The sequence below is a fragment of the Ostrea edulis genome, chromosome 5, assembly GCF_947568905.1.
Source record: "Ostrea edulis chromosome 5, xbOstEdul1.1, whole genome shotgun sequence".
NCBI lineage: Eukaryota > Metazoa > Mollusca > Bivalvia > Ostreida > Ostreidae > Ostrea > Ostrea edulis.
The window spans coordinates 83233740-83260082 of record NC_079168.1 but is presented as its reverse complement, the minus strand read 5'-3'; the positions used below and the strand labels follow the sequence as shown (position 1 = coordinate 83260082).

The window sequence follows — 26343 nt, the reverse complement described above, 5'->3', positions numbered from 1 at the left end:
ATAATGAAGGATTATTTTTCTCACAGTTTTGTGCAAAAGTTTAGGAGCTTTGAGAAAATTTAAAATTATCGAAATCCTCATTTGAATTTCAATACAAAAACTAATTAGATGAACAGAAAGAGCATACCCAAAAATGATTTACATTCGAAGTGTAAACTAAAAAACCCAAGGTTGTCCACTAGAAAGCTAATTCAAATTTAAAGAAAACAATACAAAATATTTTACTTCACCGTGTAATGTAAATCATTGAAGATATATGACATCATAATCAATGACGTCGCAACAGTGTAAGACAGAAAAATCTCACATGGGTAAAGTTAATTTCACACTGGTGATCATGTGAGGAAGAAAAATCTCACATAGGTAAAGTCGATCTCACACTGGTGATCATGTGAGAAAATAATTTAATTGTTGGTGAGTTGAAATGCCATTGTCAGCATAGGTGGCAGATATCTCAAGGTTATATGTCAAGGTCTCTGCCACAATTCAATTTTGTCACTGTTGCAGTCATAGTGTTTCACAAACTCATCTTGTACAAACTTGAATCAACAGTGACTTGCCAACAGTCTTTTTTCTTTTTAAATGATGTTGCGATATTGAACATTACATCATTTAAGCGAATGTAATTCTTTCCTTGTATGTCTTAACCGAATTAGACTTTTAGAAAAATTTTGAAAAATAGTGATAAATTTGAGGTTCTTTTTTTTTTTTATATTTATCAAAAAACTTAAAAAATAATAATAAATGTTTATTCGGTATATACATACATACAAACATACATACATAGATACCAAGGATAACCGATGAAAGCTCGAAAGCTTATTTCCAATGGGGTCCTTTGATGCACGAACGTTTGCGCAAGGGGGTAATTTATTTGGGAGGAAACAGGAGTACCCGGAGGAAACTCACGTGTCCGAGCGGGCTACCGCCATACCCTCTCACTTACAACCACTGCCGATCATGGGGATCGAACTTGGGTTGCAGCGGTGAGAAGCGAGAGCTCTACCTCTGCGCTACCCGGACACCCTTTTGAGAGAAAAATTTAAAGATGGTGTGTGCATTCATCAATAACAATGCTGTGAACACCTTATAGAAACTGACATTGGAATTTGACCCCTGTCTACTGGCTATAGAAGACAGTTTATAATCTTTTTCCAGATTTTTATTTCAGTTTCATCAATAAAACTTCAGACTCCTGTGGTTGTTGGTATGTTATGATACAAATTGTTTTTATCCTGGGAAACAATCCAATAGATTTGATGGTCAAGGTCAAAGGTCAAGTTGATGTCCTATTGATTTATATGTATATATTCATAAGTATTGGGTATTGTGAGATGAATGGCTGCCTTGTGGTGCCCTTGTGTTAATATTTTCAACTTTCTGAAAGTTTGTAACATGCACTCATATCAATGCAAATGTTTCCTTGATGCTCAAATAAACAAAACTTCATGTCTACTTCCTGGCAGAAATTAGATTCTTATTGTATATGGAATACAACTGACCTTTGCACCCAAAGAACCAAGACATGAGCACACCCATTTCCTCTGCCTCCAAGTACAGTTGTGATTTTTGTTTTGATAAAAAGGAAGCAGAGATGCTTTTCACTGATAGATATAGATATAAGGTATGAATGAAGGATAGAAATATTTAACACATGTTCTCTGTTTTCAGTGCCATTTTTTATGATTTTTGGTGTTCAAGTGACATAGAAGATTCCCTTACATTTGATGCATGTATTTCCTGTTCTTACTGTCAATGTCAGGAATAGATTAAACATACATATGATTCTCAGTCAGCTGATCCTTCAGATTTATGTCAGATTTCCCTTCATGATATTGCACTAAATTTATCCCGCATAAAAATAGATTCCCAACAGAAGGGGAGTAACCAATCCCATGTATAATATACAAAATGGACATCTACATCTCATATACAATATACAAAATAGACATCTCATATACAATATACAAAATAGTCATCTACATCTCATATACAATATACAAAATAGACATCTCATATACAATATACAAAATAGACATCTCATATACAATATACAAAATAGTCATCTACATCTCATATATAATATACAAAATAGACATCTCATATACAATATACAAAATAGTCATCTACATCTCATATACAATATACAAAATAGACATCTCATATACAATATACAAAATAGACAACTACATCTCATATACAAAATAGACATCTACATCTCATATATAATATACAAAATAGACAACTACATCTCATATACAAAATAGACATCTCATATACAATGTACAAAATAGACATCTCATATACAATATACAAAATAGACATCTCATATACAATATACAAAATAGACATATCATATACAATATACAAAATAGACATCTCATATACAATATACAAAATAGACATATCATATACAATATACAAAATAGACATCTCATATACAATATACAAAAGAGACATCTCATATACAATATACAAAATAGTCATCTACATCTCATATACAATATACAAAATAGATATCTCATATACAATATACAAAATAGACATCTCATATACAATATACAAAAGAGACAACTACATCTCATATATAATATACAAAATAGTCATCTACATCATATACAATATACAAAAGAGTCATCTACATCTCATATACAATATACAAAATAGACATCTCATATACAATATACAAAATAGTCAACTACATCTCATATACAATATACAAAATAGACAACTACATCTCAGATACAAAATAGAAATCTACATCTTATATACAATATACAAAATAGTCATGCCTCATATATAGTGTACAAAGTAGACAACCATGTCTTATATAGACCTATAAACATAGGTAGAGATTACTCGTTCCATGGCCACATCATACCTATAGCGTAAACATAGGTAAAGATTGCTCCTTCACCAATTCTCGTCAATTAGAAGTGAGAATCATGAGTGTTTCAGATATGACCTTAAAAACGGAATTCTCATGTCACGACAGGCGTTGGCATGATAAAGAGCCCTCACTGCTACGGCCCTGAGTGATAAGCATAGGTCTAGAATTGTGGTACTTCACTTCTAGCTGGTGATGTCTTGTATTCTGGTGATGTCTCAATACGAGTGAAGAATTCTCGACGGGACGTAAAACAAACATACAATCAACCATCCCATATACAGAGTATAAAACAGACATCAATGTGCTGAGTCCCATACACAGAGTATAAAACAGACATCAATGTGCTGAGTCAGTGAGTCCCATATACAAAGTATAAAACAGACATCAATGTGCTGAGTCAGTGAGTCCCATATACAGAGTATAAAACAGACATCAATGTGCTGAGTCCCATATACAGAGTATAAAACAGACATCAATGTGCTGAGTCCCATATACAGAGTATAAAACAGACATCAATGTGCTGAGTCCCATATACAGAGTATAAAACAGACATCAATGTGCTGGGTCTAACATGTTTGTAAAACCACTTACATATGATCCTTTCTGTATATAAACGCATCACATTTTGTATTACAGCTCAGCTGATGTTTTTCCAGTAAATCAGAGTTACATTGTGATTTGTATTTGTTAGATTCATTAAGGTTATGGTGTTTTACAGGCCAGAGACAATCGCCATGCTGTAGCCAAGGCTCTCTACTCCCGAACATTTGCCTGGCTGGTGGACGCCATCAACAAGTGTACCAACCCAGGACAACACCAGACAAAGTTTATTGGGGTCCTAGACATATTTGGCTTTGAAAACTTCCAGGTAGTCATTTAAATGATTAAATGTGATTTTTTAGTCATTACTTGGGATATGATGATGTCCAGGATTGTAGGAAAATTAAATGATATGCATAAGCACATCCTGCATACATCCCTACTATACTAGTAACTGACTGTCATCTCCAATAATGTGAAACGGTTTGGCATCATGCCAAGTACTGCTAACTGCTTTATGCATCATTGACATGAACTGGAAACTCTTTGACAGAGTTGATAAGGAATGTAATTCTAGTATTGTATTTGAGTCTGTTACTGTATAACATCCAGGTAGTTGTATTACAATATTCATTTGATAGTTACGTCATGACTAGCTTAGTATTCCTCACAATGCAATGTGAGAGGGGATAGAGTAACGGGACCATGCGTGTGTTGGTGAGTGTGTGTGTAACACTGAGCCTGTTGACACTTTAGCTATTGATTTTGGGGTCCAAAGGTCAAGGTCACTACAGGATTTCATAGAAAAAGCATGTAGACACTCATTGCAAGGGGATATGTCCCACTTTTACGGAACTCTTGTTTTCTGATGAAACAATTTTTCCTACTATTCTGAAAATGTGAGGTGTAAAAATATGTCTATAGAAAGTTTCCTTATTCAAAATACAGTGTTATTTTTTTCATATGGCTGCCAAAATTGGGTTATCACAAATTGAAAAAGAAAGTAAACTATCATATAACTGCAAAATCATAAAATAAACAGCTAATACAGAAAATATCAGATTATAGTGTAGAAAAGGTGGACTGCCATAGTCAGTCAGAATATTGTAATGTGATTTCCTTGTATGACCATATGTTTTTATTCTTCTTCAGACCAACAGTTTTGAGCAGCTGTGTATCAACTACACCAACGAGAAGCTTCACAGGTTCTTCAATCATTATGTCTTCGCCATAGAACAGCAGACAGTAAGGAAATTCCTCATAATTCAAAGACACGTAGACATACAAAAATTTGTCACAAAGGTTTTTTAATAAATTTGAAATAATCAGATATTTACATAAGTGTATTGTATTATAGTATTTGTTCATTTGTGTAGTATTTTGGTCATTTCTTTTTTCAGTATGAGGAGGAAGAAATCAATTTTTCCCACATCACATTCACCGACAACTCGGCGTGTGTTGAACTGATAGAGAGGGTAAGAGGGAGCTATTGATACTTACTAAAGTCTGCAAAAACAAAGCAACAATTTAGATTTTTAAAAGCAGAAACTGCTTTTTGTGTTGTAAACCCGATTAGTACAAATACACTCAGCATTGTTTACCCTATAGTATGAGAATGGTACTGATACCCATTCAGTTGGGAGAAATAGCTTCAAAATACAACAAAATGGGAATTTTCTTTCATGTCGAAAAATGGCATTTGTTTTAAATTTGGCACTGAATAAAGATATTTTAAAGAATAAACCAAGTATTCATTGTTTGCAATTTTACACACAAGCATCATTTTATTGACCTCTACTTTTTATTCAAAGGGCTGTGAATGAATAGGTTAACTCGTACATTTCATACATTTAGTGAATTACGAGCCTTGAATTACGAAGACTTTACAGTTTGTTATTGGGCATATTTTAGCCTCAAAATTGGGAAAAATCTATAGTATATGGCATTTCAGAATGTTACCATGAAAACGTTGACAGTTATAAAAGTGAATTTAATATCAATTGTAACTAGTCCTTCTGGTCTGACACAACAAGTATGCTTTAGAAATAGAAAACATTGTTTTTGATTGGTTTTTCTTTGTCACAGGCTCCTAGGTGTATTTTGAAAGCTGTTGATGAAGAATGCAGATTTCCACAGGTAGGGCACATGTACAGATTCTCATTTTTTGGATCTAAGCTTGAAATTACGATTGTACCTGTAAACAACTGTTAGATACATGTATACAATGTTGTGTTGCTTTGTCTATTGCAGCCATTTTACTGTAAAATCAAATATTTTTGCAAGCTCAAATTTTCATGGTTTGAGGGAAAATTGCATTTACATTTGTACGGAGGGGTCATAATTCTTGGAGGGGTTATGATTTCTTAGGAGGTAATTGATTGCTTATTATACCCCCCACAACTTGTATACCCCCCGGAACAAGTTGTGGGGGGGTATACTGGAATCGGGTTGTCCGTCTGTCTGTCCGTCCGTCCGTCTGTAGACACAATGGTTTCCGGGCTCTAAAGCATTATCCTTTCCACCTACCGTCACCATATCATATATATGGACTACCCATGGGATGAAGATGTTCCCTATCGATTTTGGGGTCCAAAGGTCAAGCGCACTGGACATCGAAGTAGCAATATGGTTTCCGGGCTCTAAAGCGTTATCCTTTCCACCTACAGTCACCATATCATACATATGGACTACCCATGGGATGAAGATGTTCCCTATCGATTTTGGGGTCAAAAGGTCGAAGGTCACGCGCACTGGACATTGAAGTAGCAATATGGTTTCCATTTAAATTCTTTAATGGCTTTTTTCATCGCATGGAGATGCTGTGTTCCTAGATAATACATTTCTCCCTACAAACGAGAATACCCAAGGTTTGTCATGCCATTTGTTTTTTACACACAGAAAAGAGGTAGTTTATACCTATTACCAACACCCTTTGGGAGATTGGGGTAAGCGGGGGGTATTCTTAGTGAGCATTGCTCATAGTACCTCTTGTTTTAACTATTCTGTATGTTTACAGTTTTGGGTGGTGTTAGTTATGTATTCATAAGTATGTTCATACCACGAAAACTAGGAAATTTAAGTAATTTTATATAATCTCAAATGTCAGCAGTTTTTGACTCTCCTCCAAACTTATGAATGTATATATATACATAAATTAGAAAAGTCATTGATATGGGATGGGCACTAACTGTTTTCAGGTTGAAATATTTTTTTCAAGGGAGGTGGGGGGGGGGTGGATTGGGTTTACAAAGGCCAGGGGAGATTATTGTCTAATGTCCTTCTCTGATACACAGGGAACAGATAAGTCTTACATCCACAAACAACATGAGGCCTTTGAGGGGCACCCCTGTTACGTGAAAGGGGACCGTAGATTGTGGGAGCAGGAGTTTGGAATCCACCATTATGCGGGACTGGTGACATACACAGTGCAGGGCTTTTTAGATAAGAATAAAGATACACAACAAGATCAACTGTTTGAGTTGATGCATGGATCCACCAATGTATTTGTACAGGATCTCACAAGATTCCAGGTACCTCTGTTACGTTGATGGTTGAAAGATTTCAAATTGTGCTAGAAATTGTTTAGTTTTTCAAAGTATGAATTATTTATTTTTTGCATCAAGTATTTATAAAACATGCATCCTACTTGACTGTCATTCTGTGAGGTAAAGAAAAAAGAAGGTACATTCTTTCTTTTTCTTTTTTTAATTTTTGGAGATTTGATTTTGTAGGACTTGCTAGGAGTAAGGTTAGAGGATCTTGGAGGAAGACAAACAATTTCACGCACAAACAAAAGTAAGCCTACTGTGGGAGACACCTTCAAACATCAGTTATCTGCCCTTGTTGACATTCTCCATTGTACAAATCCTTGGTATGTAAGATGTCTGAAACCAAACTCGGCCAAAGTGCCCAACAATTTCAACAAGGGAGAGGTGCTGACACAGCTGAAATACTCAGGGATGTTAGACATCATCAGAATCAAGAAAGAGGTTAGTAATAGCATCACAGTCTCACGCTCTCAACAATTCACTTAATGCAAATTCTAGCTCGTTTTAAAGATGACATTTTTAAGATGCTGTTTATTTTGGACAAGAATCTGCTGTCATTTCATTGAATCACGCAGAGTTTTGTTAGATTAGTTTACATTTGCATGTTGCCCATTATTCCATTATTGTTTAGGAGTGGAGTTTGATCAGTGTACTTTCACTTTCTGTTTGGCTATTTTACTTACTCTGTAGATTGATGGTGTACTTTCACATTCTTTATAGTGTACTTTCACTTTATGTTTTTGTAGGGTTTCCCAGTACATGTGGCTGTGGATGTCTTCATGTCAAAGTATAGCTGTCTCCTGCAAAAGTCCGATGACGGACTGGAACCAAGAGAACAAGTCCGGAACATCCTAAATGTCCTTCTGCTGCCAGAAACAGAGTGGCAGGTTGGAAAGACAAAGGTAGGAGGGAGATTGCAACTGAAATCTAGCACATTATCTAACATAATAACGCAATATTAAGGGTCTAATATGTGTCATTGCATGGTAGATGAGCACATAATACATTGTAATAAATCTTATGGACACCTACAATTTAACTTTTCAAACTTTTCAGGTGTTTATGAGGAACTCTGTATTTGAGCCACTAGAAGTGAGGAGGTTTGAATTCCTCACACTGTGTGCTTTACTGATTCAGAGGATCTGGAGGGGTTTCCACTGTAGGAAAGGTAAGACTGGAGAGGTTCTGTTATAATAAAGATAAGTTTGGAGAGGGTTCTACTGTAATAATATAAGATTGGAGAGGTTCTACTGTAATAAGATAAGATTGGAGAGGTTCTACTGTAATAAGATTGGAGAGGGTTGTACCGTAATAAGATTGGAGACGGTTCTACTGTAATAAGATAAGATTGGAGAGGGTTACACTGTAATAAGATAAGATTGGAGAGGGTTGCACTGTAATAAAGATAAGATTGGAGAGGTTCTACTGTAATAAGATAAGATTGGAGAGGGTTGCACTGTAATAAGATAAGATTGGAGAGGGTTATACTGTAATAAGATAAGATTGGAGAGGGTTGCACTGTAATAAAGATAAGATTGGAGAGGTTCTACTGTAATAAAGATAAGATTGGAGAGGGTTGTACTGTAGGAAGGGTTGATGGTGTACTTTGATCTGAAATACACAATTCATACATACACATAGGTTACTAGCTGACTTCAGTAACCTCTAGAGTAGGAATCAAGAATATGTTTTGAAATCTTAGTTTGTTTCATTATATTAACTATATCAAATCGTTTTATAATTAATGAACTTTATTAACTATATCAAATCATTTTATAATTAACTGAACTTTATTAACTATATCAAATCATTTTATAATTAACTGAACTTTATTAACTATATCAAATCATTTTATAATTAACTGAACTTTATTAACTATATCATATCAATTTATAATTAACTGAACTTTATAAACTATATCAAATCATTTTATAATTAACTGAACTTTATTAACTATATCAAATCATTTTATAATTAACTGAACTTTCAGCCTATGTTGTGAAGAGGGAGGCAGTAATCATTCTACAGACCAACTTCAGAGCACTGCGATACAGAATACAGTTCAAGCGTCAGAGACGAGCAGCCATTACTATACAGGTAGGTGATCTAGCAGCCATTACTATACAGGTAGGCCATCTAGCAGCCATTACTATACAGGTAGGCCATCTAGCAGCCATTACTATACAGGTAGGCCATCTAGCAGACATTACTATACAGGTAGGCCATCTAGCAGCCATTACTATACAGGTAGGCCATCTAGCAGACATTACTATACAGGTAGGTGATCTAGCAGCCATTACTATACAGGTAGGCCATCTAGCAGTCATTACTATACAGGTAGGCCATCTAGCAGCCATTACTATACAGGTAGGTGATCTAGCAGCCATTACTATACAGGTAGGCCATCTAGCAGCCATTACTATACAGGTAGGCCATCTAGCAGCCATTACTATACAGGTAGGTGATCTAGCAGCCATTACTATACAGGTAGGCCATCTAGCAGCCATTACTATACAGTTAGGCCATCTAGCAGCCATTACTATACAGGTAGGCCATCTTCACTGCATGCTGGCGCCTTAAACAGAATTCATTCAGATACTGAGAATCCTCTGATAAACAGAAAACAATTTATTGACAGGACTATGTTTTTCAACGATAATGTTAAATTTAAAACTTAAAGGATACAAAATACACAGCTGCTGTATGTATTTACTTGAAAACTTTGTTCTATTGAGTTGTTGACGTATTGATCAGGAAAACAACTAGGTACTTTATTGGATATTTACAGAGATACGTCCGAGGAATGTTTGCTCGATGGTATGTGATGTCTCTGAGGGAACAGAAACGCATCGAGGAGGAAAGACGCAGGCAGGAAGAGCTGGAGCAAGAGAGACTACTCCGAGAGAAAGAGGTGGCAGACAGCCAGATCATAGAGGAGTCACTCAAGTACGTAGTCAATTGTACTGTGATAAATAGAGCAGGCAATGTCACCACAAATTTATCTACCAGCACAGCTTTAATGTCACGCAGGCATCAGCATGATTCATTCCAAGGCCATCAGTCAAGTCTTTCTATTTAATGTGCGCGAATACTGAATAAGTTACTAGACATTTATTAACCTGTGCAAAATACTAATACATTCAAAGGTGGGTTTTTCCCCCCAATCAAATTCATAGTAGATATAATTTTGAGGATAGATATTTGAAGATGTCCTGTTATTTTATTGTGTTTATCAAATTCATGAAGTTTTAAATGTGGTTCGTCTACTTATTCGTCAACTTTGCAGATATTTACCTCGGGCGGAATTAATCCGACGGCTAAAGTAGGTTGTAGTCTATGTTGTTTGTGAAAAACTCAGTACATGTATTGTGTTTGAAACTCACAGTTCTCAACCATTGAATGGCTGTTGGATGTATTACATCAAGTCTATATTTTTTTTATTTTATGGAATTTCTACTCTATCATTTTTAAATTTATTTCAATGAATCATCATATCCTTAATTTTATTAAATCATTTTTCATGTTTTGTGTACTGTAAAACACGATTACAGCAAACATGCTTATAATGAATTCATGCTTACAGCGAAGTGATTTTCATGCCCTGTAGTTTTAAAACATTATTTTCTGTAATATTTTGATATAAAGTTAAATTTGTAAATTTATAGTTTTGGTAAAAATCATAGGTGTTTGAATCCTGATGTTGATTTTGTAGTGTGACTAAATCCCTCTTCACAAGAAGTCTGGCAACATACGAGTGTCATGTCCTCTAACAATTTGTTGTCTTTGAATAACTTCACTAATAATCTCAGTAATAATCTTGTGTGTACCGTAACAACACATCATGTTGTTTATTTCAGCGTTGTGTGTACCGTAACAACACATCATGTTGTTTATTTCAGCGTTGTGTGTACCGTAACAACACATCATGTTGTTTATTTCAGCATTGCAGCAGCCAGTGTTTTAGGGTAGGGCAGCACGACCCTGTCTGTATCGTGACTGTGTTCTAGTTTCACAATCCTTTGTTCTAGTTTCTCTCCGTGATTTTTCACAGCCCATGTCCTTCTCCACTGCATTTATTGTGTCCTAAATCTGATTTTTGATTTAAACATTTTTTTTTTCTTTCTTCTGAAATCCCCGTACGATTTTGTTTCCCATGCATTTTCAGAGCATCTTAAGATCTGTATTAAGATTCATAAATATAGTTACAATATAATCTCGTTTGACAATATTACCATGCTACAAGTCTCCATTTTAATCACTCAAAATTAATGAATTAATTTTCATATGCCAATGAAGTTAATCTGTTGTCATTTTCTAACATGCAGATGTCATATTTCTAACATCTTATTGAGGCTCTATTCTCCCTGATCGTCCATGTGCTCACAAAAAGAAGATAAGGGAGCACTTGTTTTCTCAAGCTTGAGATTTAACACAGTATCACAAATAGAATAAGGAATCATGATTATGAATAGAATAATACCGTAGCATGGCAGGTGAATAACATTTAACAGGTTACCCTAAAGTTTTCTACAGGGAACTAAAAAGGGAAAAAGAAACATTTACGAAAGCATGGAAATATTCCTCTGTCAGCCATATTTGAGAAAACCTAACTTTGATAGGATTTATCCTTGTGCATGTGATCAATCTGTTTTTTTTTAATTTTGTTTACACCAAAAGTTACAGATATTGAATAAATGTGGATAAACATTCTGTCATATCCTACCACATTTGTCATTCTATGTTCCATTGAAATAAAAGATATTGATGGTGTATTTCATATTTATCCTGTGTGTTTTCTAGAATAATATAAAATGTACAATCTAGTGTTCTGCATGCTTCACAGTTCATCAACATTATGTCAAACTCTGCACAAACCAGAAAAAGGTCACATGTCTAAAATGTCTGCTTTAGGATTTAGTACTTATTTTATATTAAGAGCCATATGTCTAGAAATACTGTATTGAAGTCCCCTTTTCCACCCTAAAACTTGTTTTAAATGCAGCAATGATGGTCCACATGTTTTGTCAGATTTTGTATTTACAGATTTGTTCACGGAAATTATTTCTATTCATTTGAAATTTGTATGTTGCCTTTGACAGCTAATGTGGCTTGTGATGACAAACTTTTAATCTGTCCATTCTGCATTTCGTTCCCAGAGATTCCCAGAAGGAGCTTGAATCCCTGACTAAAATGATAGAGTCCATGTGTGAACACTTCCAGCCAGTAATGTCACCCACGAACCTGAACCTGGACGATATGTTCAGTTTTTTGAAGGATGACAAAAACGACATTGAACAGGAGACCCAAGAGGCCCTTGACCAGATCAACACCGAGTTCACACTCCTCAACCAGCTCCTTGATGAGGACATGGTCAGTAGAGCACCTCATTGACCACTGTAGATTCCTCTCTACTGTAGATTCCTAAACTTACGCGAGGAATTTATTATCTCGTTATTTAGCAAGAACTGTAGATTCCTAAACTTACGCGAGGAATTTATTATCTCATTATTTAGCAAAAACTGTAAATTCCTAAACTAATTATATCAGGAATTTATTATCTTGTTATTTAGCAAAAACTGCATGCACGTGAACATCGTACAAATGATCAGACACTTGTCAGAACTGTATATCAGGTACATCATGTGATCAGACACTTGTCAGAACTGTATATCAGGTACATCATGTGATCAGACACTTGTCAGAACTGTATATCAGGCACATCATGTGATCAGACACTTGTCAGAACTGTATATCAGGTACATCATGTGATCAGACACTTGTCAGAACTGTATATCAGGTACATCATGTGATCAGACACTTGTCAGAACTGTATATCAGGCACATCATGTGATCAGACACTTGTCAGAACTGTATATCAGGCACATCATGTGATCAGACACTTGTCAGAACTGTATATCAGGCACATCATGTGATCAGACACTTGTCAGAACTGTATATCAGGCACATCATGTATAACAAAATAATCTTATACATGATCAACAATTGCTTCTTAGTGATACATGTCTTTATAAGCCTGTTTTATACTATGTATAGGAGAAACATGAAGAGGAAGCGTATAAGAAGAAGCAGGAGCTGGTCCTGAGGGACCTTGATCAGGCCATGGACGGGGAGGAAGAGGGGGAGGATGTCCTACCACCCCCACCTGTTGCCATGGATACCAGTATAGTGGGCGTGGATCAGTTACCTCCTCCACCACAGGTACAGAGGCAATTCTGAATAGATACACTGTGTAACGAGTCGTGTTCATGTATTATGTGTTGGTCATTGTTAAATGAATTGTTATTGCTATACAATTCTGAATAGATACACTGTGTAACGAGTTGTGTTCATGTATTATGTGTTGGTCATTGTTAAATGAATTGTTATTGCTATACAATTCTGAATAGATACACTGTGTAACGAGTCGTGTTCATGTATTATGTGTTGGTCATTGTTAAATGAATTGTTATTGCTATACAATTCTGAATAGATACACTGTGTAACGAGTTGTGTTCATGTATTATGTGTTGGTCATTGTTAAATGAATTGTTATTGCTATACAAGTTATATGTGTCCTTGTGTATGTTCTGTTCACTGTGATGCAGAGTGAACATAAAAATGATTGTATACCTTTTTATCTTAGGGAATGGAGGAACCACCTCTACCACCACCAGAGGGAGGTGTGCCTCCACCACCACTTCCACCAGGAGTGCCTCCACCACCACCTCCACCACCACCTCCACCAGGAGTGGTGTCTCCTATTTCACCCACTATGTCAACCTCAACAGACACTTTTGGGTCCAGATCCTCATATGCTGAAAACATGGCAGAGATCATGGATATGCAGAATGTTTTGGATCAATTTGAAACCTCAACAGATGCTTTAGTGCCTCCACCACCAGTTCTACCACCCCCACCCACCATACCGGTCCCCCCACCTCCACCAGGTCCCCCACCACCGCTGTTGTCAGACGAAATGCCAGAACCGCCAATCACAAATGTGAACAGACCTCTACCGGCCCCACCCATTCTTCCCCCTCCTCCTACTATACCTGCTCCACCCACCCCAACCGGAATGGTTACCAGGAGAAGACCGAACTCTATCAAAATCCAGAACGGTGATGTCCGACCACCGTCCAATGTAGAAGTCCTGTCGCCCACAATGCAGAAGAAGCTGAGCACATTGATGTCGGGCCCCACCGAGGACATGGTTCAGCTGAGAGCCAAGCGAATTAGTACCATGTACAACCTGAACGGGGACTTCACACACCGAGAGTCACGGAACAGCATCATACAGGAGGAGGAAGAGATGGACACCGAGCATGACTTCCTGGAGTACGCTGAAAAGTACTTCATTGACCATCCTAAAGATACTGGAGGCGGCACCATCATGAAGAATCTCAAGAGAAAGAGCAGCTCAGCGGTAAGTATCGAAGTCAAATTAAAGGCATATATTGATTTTGGTCTGTATGTTTACAGAATAAATTGAAAATTGTCATACCTTATGATAAAAAAAAGCCGTGATTGTAACAACATAGGAATCACTGTGATCCTTCCTCATCAATCCTCCGCAGGCTGTTTACAGATTTGATTATACATGAATTTAACATGATGATTTTTTTAAATCACCTGAGTAAACTCAGGTGACCTATTGCAATTGGTCTGTGTCCATCGTCCTTTGTGCGTTAACAATTGCACATTTTTAACTTTTTGATAACTACCATTCCAATTCTTTTCAAATTTGGTATGAAACATCTTTTTGGCAAAAGGGACATATATTGTAAATTCCAGGATTCTTGCACGCCTGGGGCCTTAGAGGTTTGGCAAAAACTGTCAAAAATTGACCAATTTTCAAAAATCTTCTCTACAACCGCACGTGTATAAGAAAAACTAAATGCATAGTGATATAGAGTAGGAAGGCCTCTACCAAAATTGTAAATTTCATGATCCACGGGTTAGAGGCTCTGACTCCAGGGCAGGGCCAAACTTGGTATATAGTATTTATGTGTAAAACATTTAAATAATATCTTCTTTAATGCTATTGATACTGAATTGAAATCAAATGAATTTTAGAAAAAGCAGGTAGCGCTTTAAAATTTTTTTAGATTTCATGATCCTAGGGGGTAAAGATTTGGTTCCAAGGTGGAGCCAAAATTATTATTGACTTTGTCATTTGAAAGACTTCATTAGGTTTGTTGGTACAGTGTAAAGACTAACTGCATCTTTAGGAAAAGCAAGAAAGGATGTACCAAAATTGTGAATTTTGCAACCCCAGAATTTTGACTCTAGGACGGGTCCAAAGAAGTAGGTACAGTTTCTACAGTCATCTGGCCAAAAAAATTGTAATTCCAAAATCTGGCATTCAAATAAGGAATGTCAACCTTGATATAATATTATAATTATACTATGTGTGTGAATATATTTATGAATGTTATTATTAGATACTAAAATTTGTAAATAAAAAAAAAAAAGGAATGTACCTATAGGCAACCAACCCTCCCCTCCTAAAAATTATGAATTTTCCCATTGATTTTTGCATTATTGCATCTTTATGCCAACTTCACGCTCCTGTCATATTAAACACAAACCAATTTAAGTTATCAAGGTCTTTTTGAAAAAAAGGCGGGGAAGTCTTATCTATGACTTGATAATGCTATCAAATAATCAACAATTTTGATTTCAGTTGTGATAGTATACTTGGCATTATATTTAACTTACTTAAAACACAGATCAAGCTTCATTCAAGACACATTTAAAACAGAAATTTTTGGGCCTTTTTGTGCACACAATCGTACCTTGTTCTTAGTCATATTGTGTTAATGTTACATATATTATGCAAAGCCTTTCATCAATAGACTACAGGCACTTTTGAGGGCATTTAAGAACACATCTTGTTAATTTATACTTTTGCTGAATGATGGAATTTAGCTTAGGGCTATTCCAGAAATAAATACATGGGGGGGTCGGGAGGCACCTTTTGTATATACCAAGCACCCATAAAAAAAAATAAAAAATTACCCCATGACCCATCAAATTAATAAACTCATTTTACAATGACCCATCTAATAAAAAAAAAAACTAACCAGACCCACCACAAAAATATTTTTAAAAATGAAAACGGTACAAATCTCGCGAGGTTTTCGGGACAAACATTCTAGTCAATGACGCGGTAATGCCTGTGCGACATTGTATCACAGTAGTTCTGAAGAAACGATGTCACATCAACAATCAAAGGCATCTATGGCGGGAATGTTGGAAAGATTGGGAGTCCAAACGATGCTATTATCATGAAATGGGTATGGATATGTTTTTCCACGATTCGTTCGTCTTCTAATGGAGCCCGCGCCCGGAGGCCTCTATATCACCATCACACCGACTGATAAATATAACGCATCTGTATCCTCGTATAAATCAACTAAGGTTTGCCTATTTTTTATTAGAAAACGGAATACCTATTGGTTTCAAAATATTCCCAAAATCGATGCACTGTAAACTGTAATAATCTACAGAACAGAGTTCGCCGCCATCACGTCCAAAGGGACCCTATTAAACGCGCCTCTAATTTGAAGAGTGCCGTAATGGAAAGTTATGCGCTGCAAAGAGCGACAACTCGAATAGTTCTATGTTACTTTCGATTTCGAAAGCAGCATTTCGAAAGCACGTTTTCAATTTTCCCTCCGACGTAACACAACAAGAGCGACAATAAAAATATTCTGAAAACTCAACACCCACGTAGCACAAAATAAAACAATAGAAACTACCCACTACCCATAATAAATATTTTATTAACAATCCCACCACGGACCAATTAAAATATGAAAAAATACGACCACCCACACAAAAAAATATCATTTGCCGCCCGACCCCCCCATTTGATCATTTCTGGAACAGCCCTTAGATATTCAGAACAGGAATTTTTTTTCTAGATTTCGTAGCCCTTTGGACTAGTGATACTTTAAACTAATACTCAGGTGACTGATAAGGCCTGTGGGCCTCTTATTGTTGTTTACAGAATGTTTACAGATTTGATTATACATGAAGCTAACGTGGTGATTTTTTCTTGTTTACAGAATGTTTACAGATTTGATTATACATGAAGCTAACGTAATGCTTTGTTGTTGTTTACAATATCACGGACTTGTTTATACATGAAGTTAACGTGATGTCATTGTTTTTTACAATGTCATGGACTTGTTTATACGTGAAATTAACGTGATGTCATTGTTTTATAGAAGGAGATGATGAGTAAGGAGGATATGCTTGTTTTTTGTAAGAATGGATTAATTCCATCCTCCCACATCCTGATCCATGACAATGAGAACCTCCATCTCGCCTGTACACTCTTCAAGGTATGTCTGCCAGATCTAAAGCCACTTCACCGTTTATTGTGTTTTCTCGTATGTTGTAATTAACATCACAGATATTCTGCGTTGCTCATGTGTAGATTTTCTAACAAGAGGTGTGTATTCATTTTAATGTAGGAAATCACAAAGTTCATTAAAGATGAAGTGAAAGACGACGTTGCCCTACAGATTGTACAGAAGTACGTCAAGTCTGGTATAGAGCGAATTGAGCTACGTGATGAAATTTTCTGTCAATTAGTGAGACAGACCAAGCATAACCCTGAGCGGCCATGGCTTCTGTCGACTTGGACGGTGCTGTGTCTGTGTTCAGCCGCTTTCAGTCCTAGTAAAACTCTCAGCAAGGTAATATACAGATTGTCGTTATAACAAGGTAATATACAGATTGTCGTTATAACAAGGTAATATACAGATTGTCGTTATAACAAGGTAATATACAGATTGTCATGATAACAGGTAATATACAGATTGTTATGATAACAAGTTTTAAAATATACAGATTGTCGTTATAACAAGGTAATATACAGATTGTTGTTATAACAAGGTAATATACAGATTGTTGTGATAACAAGGTAATATACAGATTGTCGTTATAACAAGGTAATATACAGATTGTCGTTATAACAAGGTAATATACAGATTGTCGTTATAATAAGGTAATATACAGATTGTTGTGATAACAAGTTTAAAATATACAGATTGTCGTTATAACAAGGTAATATATAAATTGTCGTGATAATAAGGTAATATACAGATTATCGTTATAGTAATTACTGTATATAGATTTTGTTTTTTGATGTTGATTTTTTTGCAAGAAATTTTCCCAAACTATTTATGACCTAGTAAACATATGCACTAGAAAATATTAAAAGAACTCAATTTTCATTAGTTTGTGATTTCATGAAATGGTACAAAGATTAAATCTTCATTAATAAAACAAGATTGCCAGTTTTTAGATTATCACAGGTAAAATTATGATACAGTGGGCAATGAATTCTTTCATTACAAAAAGACAGTGGTGGATCTAGGAGAAGTTAATGGGGTTGTATTTTAGTACAATTTGGAATGGAGTACTGTACCATCTTAGCCTCAAGTTGCAACCTCAATGATGTGGAATCGAATTCTTGCATTCTCAGATTCGGTCTATAAACTTCTTGTCCTGTTAGACATTTGCAATGACATATTATGATCTCCACTGGAGTTGTTGATTACCTCCCTTGTATTTGTAGTATCTCATGAGTTACATCAAGCTGAGCTGCAGTGATAGCATTGTGGAGAATTGTAGATTACCTCCCTTGTATTTGTAGTATCTCATGAGTTACATCAAGCTGAGCTGCAGTGATAGCATTGTGGGGAAGCATGCCCTCCAGTGTCACAAACATCTTACCAAGACCCGGGCCACAGCCCGCAAAATTCCCCCATCCATGTCAGAAATTATGGTGAGTTTTTAATGTAGATAGTCACACAGCATAATGCATGTAGATATATAAGATCTATTGAAACAGTTATGCAATCATCTATTAAGTTTTCTGTTCAAGGCATACATACAAACTGATATACAGGATGAAATGAAGTTCTGGTATTATTTTTCTTATCTTCATTATTGAAGAGTTCCAATGGTAGTTTCCTTTACAAGTAGACTTAATGTGGTTTTTATCTGTAAAAGCAAAAACATGTGGAAATACAATGTTAATCTCTCATTATTGTTTTTGTTTCATCTCAGAGCATGACACACTTGAGTCCGATGGTGTGTAAGATCTCATTCATGGACGGCAAGACAAAAGCGGTGGGTGTGATGCCATGTGACACATCAGAAGATGTGCTGGAGAGTGTCCGGAAGAAGATCGGGCTGCAGTCGGTGGAGGGATGGGCCCTCTTTGAGGTAAGATGTAATACTGGGTCCTACAGTCGGTGGAGGGATGGGCCCTCTTTGAGGTCAGATGTAGTACTGGGTCCGAGACTTCAGACTTATATGTGTCTTCCCATCTCGATAATATTGTTGATCAGTTCATCATCCCTTCACAACAGTTGGAGGGTAGCACCTTGACTGTGACATTGAGGGTGGTTACGGTAATGACTAAATTAGGTTTTGTATGATGTTTAAATCCTCTGTATTTGGAAATTTAAAGTTTGTGATTTTCTTCATAATTCAGGTTATAGGTTTTATCAATGTCTGGATTTAACATAACATCCGATAGAAAGATGATTTAGTTAACCTAAACACCGCCACAAATAATTTCAAAATTAGATTTCAAGTAAATATTTCAATTACAGGATACTGTACATCATGTTCTGAGGAAATTTGGGAATACCTTTATTATATGCAACATAACTTTCCATGAAAAAAAAATAAGGTTATCATTTTCTGAAATTCGGTTCCTGTTTGTTGTAGGTATCGACAGACCTTGATCGTTACATCAGAACATATGAATTTGTGGCTGACATCCTCTCAGCCTGGGAAATGTAAGTATGGATTGTTTTGTACTGAGTAATTGATGATATATAGACAGATACAGAGGTTGATTCCAATTGGTCAGCTTAATAACATGTCTGTAAAATGTTTCTCATTTTGCAACAAGTCATTCAAGTGCCTCTCGTTCTGTAAATATCTGGAAAATATTTTGTGTTTTGTAACAAATATTTTAGATATTTCTTGTTTTATAACAAGTCTTTCCAATGTTTCTTGTTTTGTAACGAGTCTTTAGAATGTTCCTTGTTTCCTCTAAAGGAGTGACAAGCTAGCCTCCCAGCCCAGTAAGTATGAGACGTTGTCCAAGAAAGGACCCAAGATGGCCCTGGGTGGCACTGATGCTGTAATCATGCTTAGAAAGAGGGTGTTCAGACACATCACAGAGATCCCTAATGACCCGGTGGAGTACCGACTTCTGTATGCTGAGGCAGTACAACAGGTTATATCAGTAAGTACATCACAGAGGTCACAAACTTCATACATAACAGAAGTCACAAACTTCATACATCACAGAGGTCATGAACTTCATACATCACAGAGGTCATGAACTTCATACATCACAGAGGTCATGAACTTCATACATCACAGAGGTCACAAACTTCATACATCTCAGAGGACACAAACTTCATACATCACAGAGGTCATGAACTTCATACATCACAGAGGTCACAAAACTTCATACATCACAGAGGTCACAAACTTCATACATCACAGAGGTCATGAACTTCATACATCACAGAGGTCACAAACAACTCCATACATCATAGAGGTCACGAACAACTCCGTACCTCACAGAGGTCATGAACTTCATACATCACAGAGATCATGAACAATTCTGTACATCACAGAGGTCACAAACTTCATACATCACAGAGATCACGAGCTTCATACATCACAGAGGTCACAAACAACTCCATACATCATAGAGGTCACGAACAACTCCGTACCTCACAGAGGTCATGAACTTCATACATCACAGAGATCATGAACAACTCTGTACATCACAGAGAGGTCACAAACTTCATACATCACAGAGGTCACAAACTTCATACATCACAGAGGTCACGAACAACTCCATACATCATAGAGGTCACGAACAACTCCGTACCTCACAGAGGTCATGAACTTCATACATCACAGAGATCATGAACAACTCTGTACATCACAGAGGTCACAAACTTCATACATCACAGAGGTCATGAACTTCATACATCACAGAGGTCACAAACAACTCCATACATCACAGAGGTCATGAACTTCATACATCACAGAGGTCACGAACTTCATACATCACAGAGGTCACAAACAACTCCATACATCAAAGAGGTCACGAACAGCTTCGTATAGTCCAGACTTCTGTATGCTGATTTGGTACAACTGGTATATCTGTATGTGTCTGTATCTGTTTACTTAAGGTAGTGATTGCAAGGCATCACGTGGTTTATTCATGTAGTATCTAAAAAGAGACTATTTTCGTTTCCGATTCCGGAATATGTCAGGCGCTTAAGCATCAGTAATAATGACAGGCAATGGAAACAAAGACTTGTCAGCTATAACCAGACCCAGGGTGAAGTGAAAATATGTTTAGAAATATACAAATAAAATAAGTAGAAATGAAAAATCCCTTATGTTTTAATAATCTTTTAAATAATAGTCATTAGGCCCTCCTAAGTCTCCATGATACATATACCACCACCACCAACCCCCCCCCCCCCCCCCCCCCTGTTAATTTTCAGCCTTACACCACATAAATTCAATTCACAAACCACAAGGCCTATTAAAATCATAATATATATTTCTATGAATTTCATAACATGTATATGGTGTTAGTGCACATCAATCAAAAATGCTACTATGTAACGTGGATGTTAAGAGAAATCAAAAAGTGTGTATTTTGAAAAGCAGCACTTGCTTTTAATATCTTTTTCTCAATTAGTTCAGTTATTTCTTATAATATAAAAAATAAGAAGAAAGTTTTCTTGTTGTTTGATAATTGCTTGGTTTGAAGAGAGAAATAAAAAACAAAGACGTTGCCGGTATTGACGTCACAAGGCACAGTTTACATCGGATGGGTTATATTTCCCGCGTTTTTAACATAGACTTCCAGAGCATGAATATACAAGTAATTTCCAACAGAAAGTAATAAAAACATCTCCAAAGCAACAGTATTATCACTCTATGTGGAATAAATTCAATAATAAACATCAAAACAATTTATATTTAATATGAGTTGAAATAAATACATGTAAGATGCATATCTATTGTAATTATCACCTGCAGCATTTATGTAAGGAGGGGGAGGGGATAACTATAGTGATCATAGCACCATAGTAAACCTGAAAACCAATATTGATACTTTCAGGAAAAATTCCTACTGACATATATGAAAACGTATTTAAAACTAAAAAAAAATCATTGGTCATTTATTTCTCAGGGGTGAAAATATGTCTGCTTTGGTGAATAATACGCAAGATCGCGACTACTTTTTCCGTCTTGGTTTTAAATTTTACTTTCCCCTCTCAAAGTCTCGCGAGACCCAGAGTATGCGAGAATTTGGGCATGTTGGTAAATAATACCAGTTCTGCAACTTTTGTCGTGATCGATTCACCCGATTTTAACAATGGTGTACTATCATTGCATTGCAGTAGACTGTAGTAATGATTCAAGAAAGAAACATAATATGCAGAAATATCCACAACTGATAGATTTTGAAATGTGGTGGATTTTTCCCACTGCTGTCAGCCAGGAAATTCCCAAAGCTGAGAAGAGCTTGCGTCAAAATATATAGCTTCACGAGCTAAATTCAGAAGTTCATTTTTCCTGTATCCAGACGTTTTTACACACCTTTCATTTAAAAATGCTTTTAATTGTGGAAAGCACATGGAAGTTAAATCGTCTTCCGATGCCATGTTTTGAATAAACAAAAAATGCCCAAGATCGACACACTTTTCCAGACTTCTTTACAAGAGAGTTCCGCTAACTCGGTATTTACGATCTTGCGTATTGCCTTCTAAAAATTGCGAAATTGCTCATAAGCAGGCCTGCTTCTACTTCATATGAAAAATAAATTAACATATTAATACAAATTATATTATTTAAGGCTTTAACTTCAATTTGATATAAAATTCATATGACTTACTCTTTTTGTATCATTTTTAAACACCACCTGAAATACCTGTGTCATTTATTACAAAAATCGACAAGAGGGATTACTATGACAACCGTAGCGTCACAATTTCTGTGAAAACCATATGATACTTTCATAATGAGTTACAGATACTACAAAATATGTAAAAATCAAAAAAATTCATAGATTAATTAATTTTCAATGACCCATGCAATCACTACCTTAATGCCTAGCTGTATTTACAAGTTTCTGCATCTCATTAGTAAAAAATATATGCTAACAATCAAATGATAAATTGGTTGTCAAATTGCTGGGATAATGGGTTAACTTACACAGCGTGACCCAAGTTGACTTCATGCTGGCTATTTTGGAGGCAGCACTGTCTCAATGTGAGGGAGGGAATCCTTTTTCACACAGTGCTAAATATATTCTTTTTTTCCAGGATAAGTTCCCGGTGTCTGATAAAGTAGCCCTACAGCTAGCTGGACTTCAGGCCCAGGTCGTGTGTGGGGAATATGAAGAGGGGAGAGATAATAGGTGAGGCTTACCTGGAATTACCTGAAATCAGGCAACAAGGCAAACACTAGGGAAATACAATGCGTGGTTAAACTACGGGTAACTTGAAAATAGAAAGGAATAATGACAGATTTGGCTTCCTTTAAATCAACTTAAAACCAAGAAGTAGTAGGTTTTCACTAATATTACCCATATGCATAGGTGAAATCCATGATGTCAGTGTTTCACTAAAAATGCAATGCACAGCACATGATTTAAATGAGGAATAATTCAATTTAGTACATGTTCCATTTAGGGCTATTCCAGAAATAAATACATGGGGGGGGGGGGGGGGTCGGGAGGCACCTTTTGTATATACCAAGCACCCATAAAAAAAAATAAAAAATTACCCCATGACCCATCAAATTAATAAACTCATTTAACAATGACCCATCTAATAAAAAAAAAAATAACCAGACCCACCACAAAAATATTTTTAAAAATGAAAACGGTACAAATCTCGCGAGGTTTTCGGGACAAACATTCTAGTCAATGACACGGTAATGCCTGTGCGACATTGTATCACAGTAGTTCTGAAGAAACGATGTCACATCAACAATCAAAGGCATCTATGGCGGGAATGTTGGAAAGATTGGGAGTCCAAACGATGCTATTATCATGAAATGGGTATGGATATGTTTTTCCACGAATCGTTCGTCTTCTAATGGAGCCCGCGCCCGGAGGCCTCTATATCACCATCACACCGACTGATAAATATAACGCATCGGTACCCTCGTATAAATCAACTAAGGTTTGCCTATTTTTTATTAGAAAACGGAATACCTATTGGTTTCAAAATATTCCCAAAATCGATGCACTGTAAACTGTAATAATCTACCGAAGAGAGTTCACCGCCATCACCAATCTCTCGCCAGAGGGCGTATTACGCTGCGCTACAACACCTCTGTCAACGTCTAAATGTGAAGATTCTTGACAAAACTTACCTATACCTATAGCATCATGGATAATACTTTTATAAGTTTAAGTTTTATGCTTTAAATCTTAAAATAGGTTCACAAAAACAACGAATTCCATGATTATACTAGTATTATTGAATGAATGAATATTTATATAAACCTTCTAATTCGCTCAGGTGTCTCATATTTACCATCTTCTGATTTTAAAAAATTCAGAGAAGTGTTTGATTTGCTCAGATATTATCATTGCAGTTCGATATACTAAGTTAGTTTTTGTACGTTTTGATATAACTTTTTAGACGTTGACAGATGTATTAGTGGAGCGTAGCGGGAACGATAACTCTGGGTAGAGATTGCGCCATCATGTCCAAAGGGACCCTACTAAACGCGCCTCTAATTTGAAGAGTGCCGTAATGGAAAGTTATGCGCTGCAAAGAGCGACAACTCGAATAGTTCTATGTTACTTCCGATTTCGAAAGCACGTTTTCAATTTTCCCTCCGACGTTTTGTAACCAACACGACAAGAGCGACAATAAAAATATTCTGAAAACTCAACACCCACGTGGCACAAAATAAAACAATAGAAACTACCCACTACCCATAATAAATATTTTTTTAACAGTCCAACCACGGACCAATTAAAATATGAAAAAATACGACCACCCACACAAAAAATATCATTTGCCGCCCGACCCCCCCATTTGATCATTTCTGGAACAGCCCTTAGCGTGAATTACCTTTAATTTCCACCTGACCTTCTAGCGCCAACATCCCTGCAAGTCGTAAATAGCTAATGTTCATTGTCATTATGTCTGACTTTGAAAATAAAGATTATATATTTGTAATAGTGGGTGATCTAATTCTTTTGATGTTTTGAAGGTATTCTGAGGCAGAACTGTTCCTGTGTAAGAGAGTGTTAGCTCAGCCAGGAAGGGACTGGAATGAGGAGATTGCTTCAGCTCACAGGGTAACATCTAATGATCTCATTCAGATTCTCTCACCTCACAGGGTAACATCTAATAATCTCAGTCTCACAGGGTAACATCTAATAATCTCAGTCTCACAGGGTAACATCTAATGATCTCAGTCTCACAGGGTAACATCTAATAATCTCAGTCTCACAGGGTAACATCTAATGATCTCAGTCTCACGGGGTAACATCTAATGATCTCAGTCTCTCACCTTACAGGGTAACATCTAATAATCTCAGTCTCACAGGGTAACATCTAATGATCTCAGTCTCACAGGGTAACATCTAATGATCTGTCTCACAGGGTAACATCTAATGATCTCAGTCTCACAGGGTAACATCTAATAATCTCAGTCTCACAGGGTAACATCTAATGATCTGTCTCACAGGGTAACATCTAATGATCTCAGTCTCACAGGGTAACATCTAATGATCTCAGTCTCACAGGGTAACATCTAATAATCTGTCTCACAGGGTAACATCTAATAATCTCAGTCTCACAGGGTAACATATAATGATCTCAGTCTCTCACCTCACAGGGTAACGTCTAATTATCTCACTTTACAGGGTAACATTAATGATCTCTGTCTCATGGGGTAACATCTAATGATCTCAGTCTCACAGGGTAACATCTAATAATCTCAGTCTTTCAGCTCATAGGGTAACATCTAATGATCTCAGTCTCTCATATCACAGGGTAACATTAATGATCTCTGTCTCATGGGGTAACATTTAATGATCTCAGTCTCACAGCTCACAGGATAACATTAATGATTTCAGTCTCAGAGTACCTGAAACCTATGGATCTGTCTCTCAGAGTAACTGACACCTATGGATCTCAGAGTAACTAAAACCTAATGATTTCAGTTTTAAGAGTACTAGCCTGAGACATTTTAATAAAGTGAAAGAGAGTCAGTCCTAGTCAGGGTAGAATGCGAAAAAGTTGTTGGGTGCCATGAATGCTT

At 36.3% G+C, this 26343-nt stretch overlaps 1 protein-coding gene across 12 annotated transcripts in view; it reads left to right on the top strand.

Annotated features, from left to right (window-relative positions):
• The window catches only part of LOC125649105 (myosin-I heavy chain-like), a 72238-nt gene that overhangs the window by 22348 nt on the left and 23547 nt on the right, over nt 1-26343 (top strand). For 6 of the 12 annotated variants that reach the window (XM_056166520.1, XM_056166515.1, XM_056166513.1 and 3 more), the window contains exons 7-29: nt 3609-3758; nt 4583-4675; nt 4831-4905; nt 5516-5566; nt 6724-6960; nt 7162-7419; nt 7725-7880; nt 8035-8146; nt 8969-9075; nt 9767-9924; nt 10265-10300; nt 10920-10943; nt 12135-12348; nt 13033-13197; nt 13622-14401; nt 17211-17327; nt 17460-17684; nt 18647-18778; nt 19063-19221; nt 19732-19802; nt 20068-20257; nt 23379-23473; nt 25288-25375. In XM_056166520.1, the coding sequence (XP_056022495.1) occupies nt 3609-3758; nt 4583-4675; nt 4831-4905; nt 5516-5566; nt 6724-6960; nt 7162-7419; nt 7725-7880; nt 8035-8146; nt 8969-9075; nt 9767-9924; nt 10265-10300; nt 10920-10943; nt 12135-12348; nt 13033-13197; nt 13622-14401; nt 17211-17327; nt 17460-17684; nt 18647-18778; nt 19063-19221; nt 19732-19802; nt 20068-20257; nt 23379-23473; nt 25288-25375 (3693 nt within the window). The remainder of the gene's footprint in view (nt 1-3608; nt 3759-4582; nt 4676-4830; nt 4906-5515; nt 5567-6723; nt 6961-7161; nt 7420-7724; nt 7881-8034; nt 8147-8968; nt 9076-9766; nt 9925-10264; nt 10301-10919; nt 10944-12134; nt 12349-13032; nt 13198-13621; nt 14402-17210; nt 17328-17459; nt 17685-18646; nt 18779-19062; nt 19222-19731; nt 19803-20067; nt 20258-23378; nt 23474-25287; nt 25376-26343) is intronic. The other 6 variants (XM_056166523.1, XM_056166522.1, XM_056166521.1 and 3 more) reach the window with 3 other exon arrangements.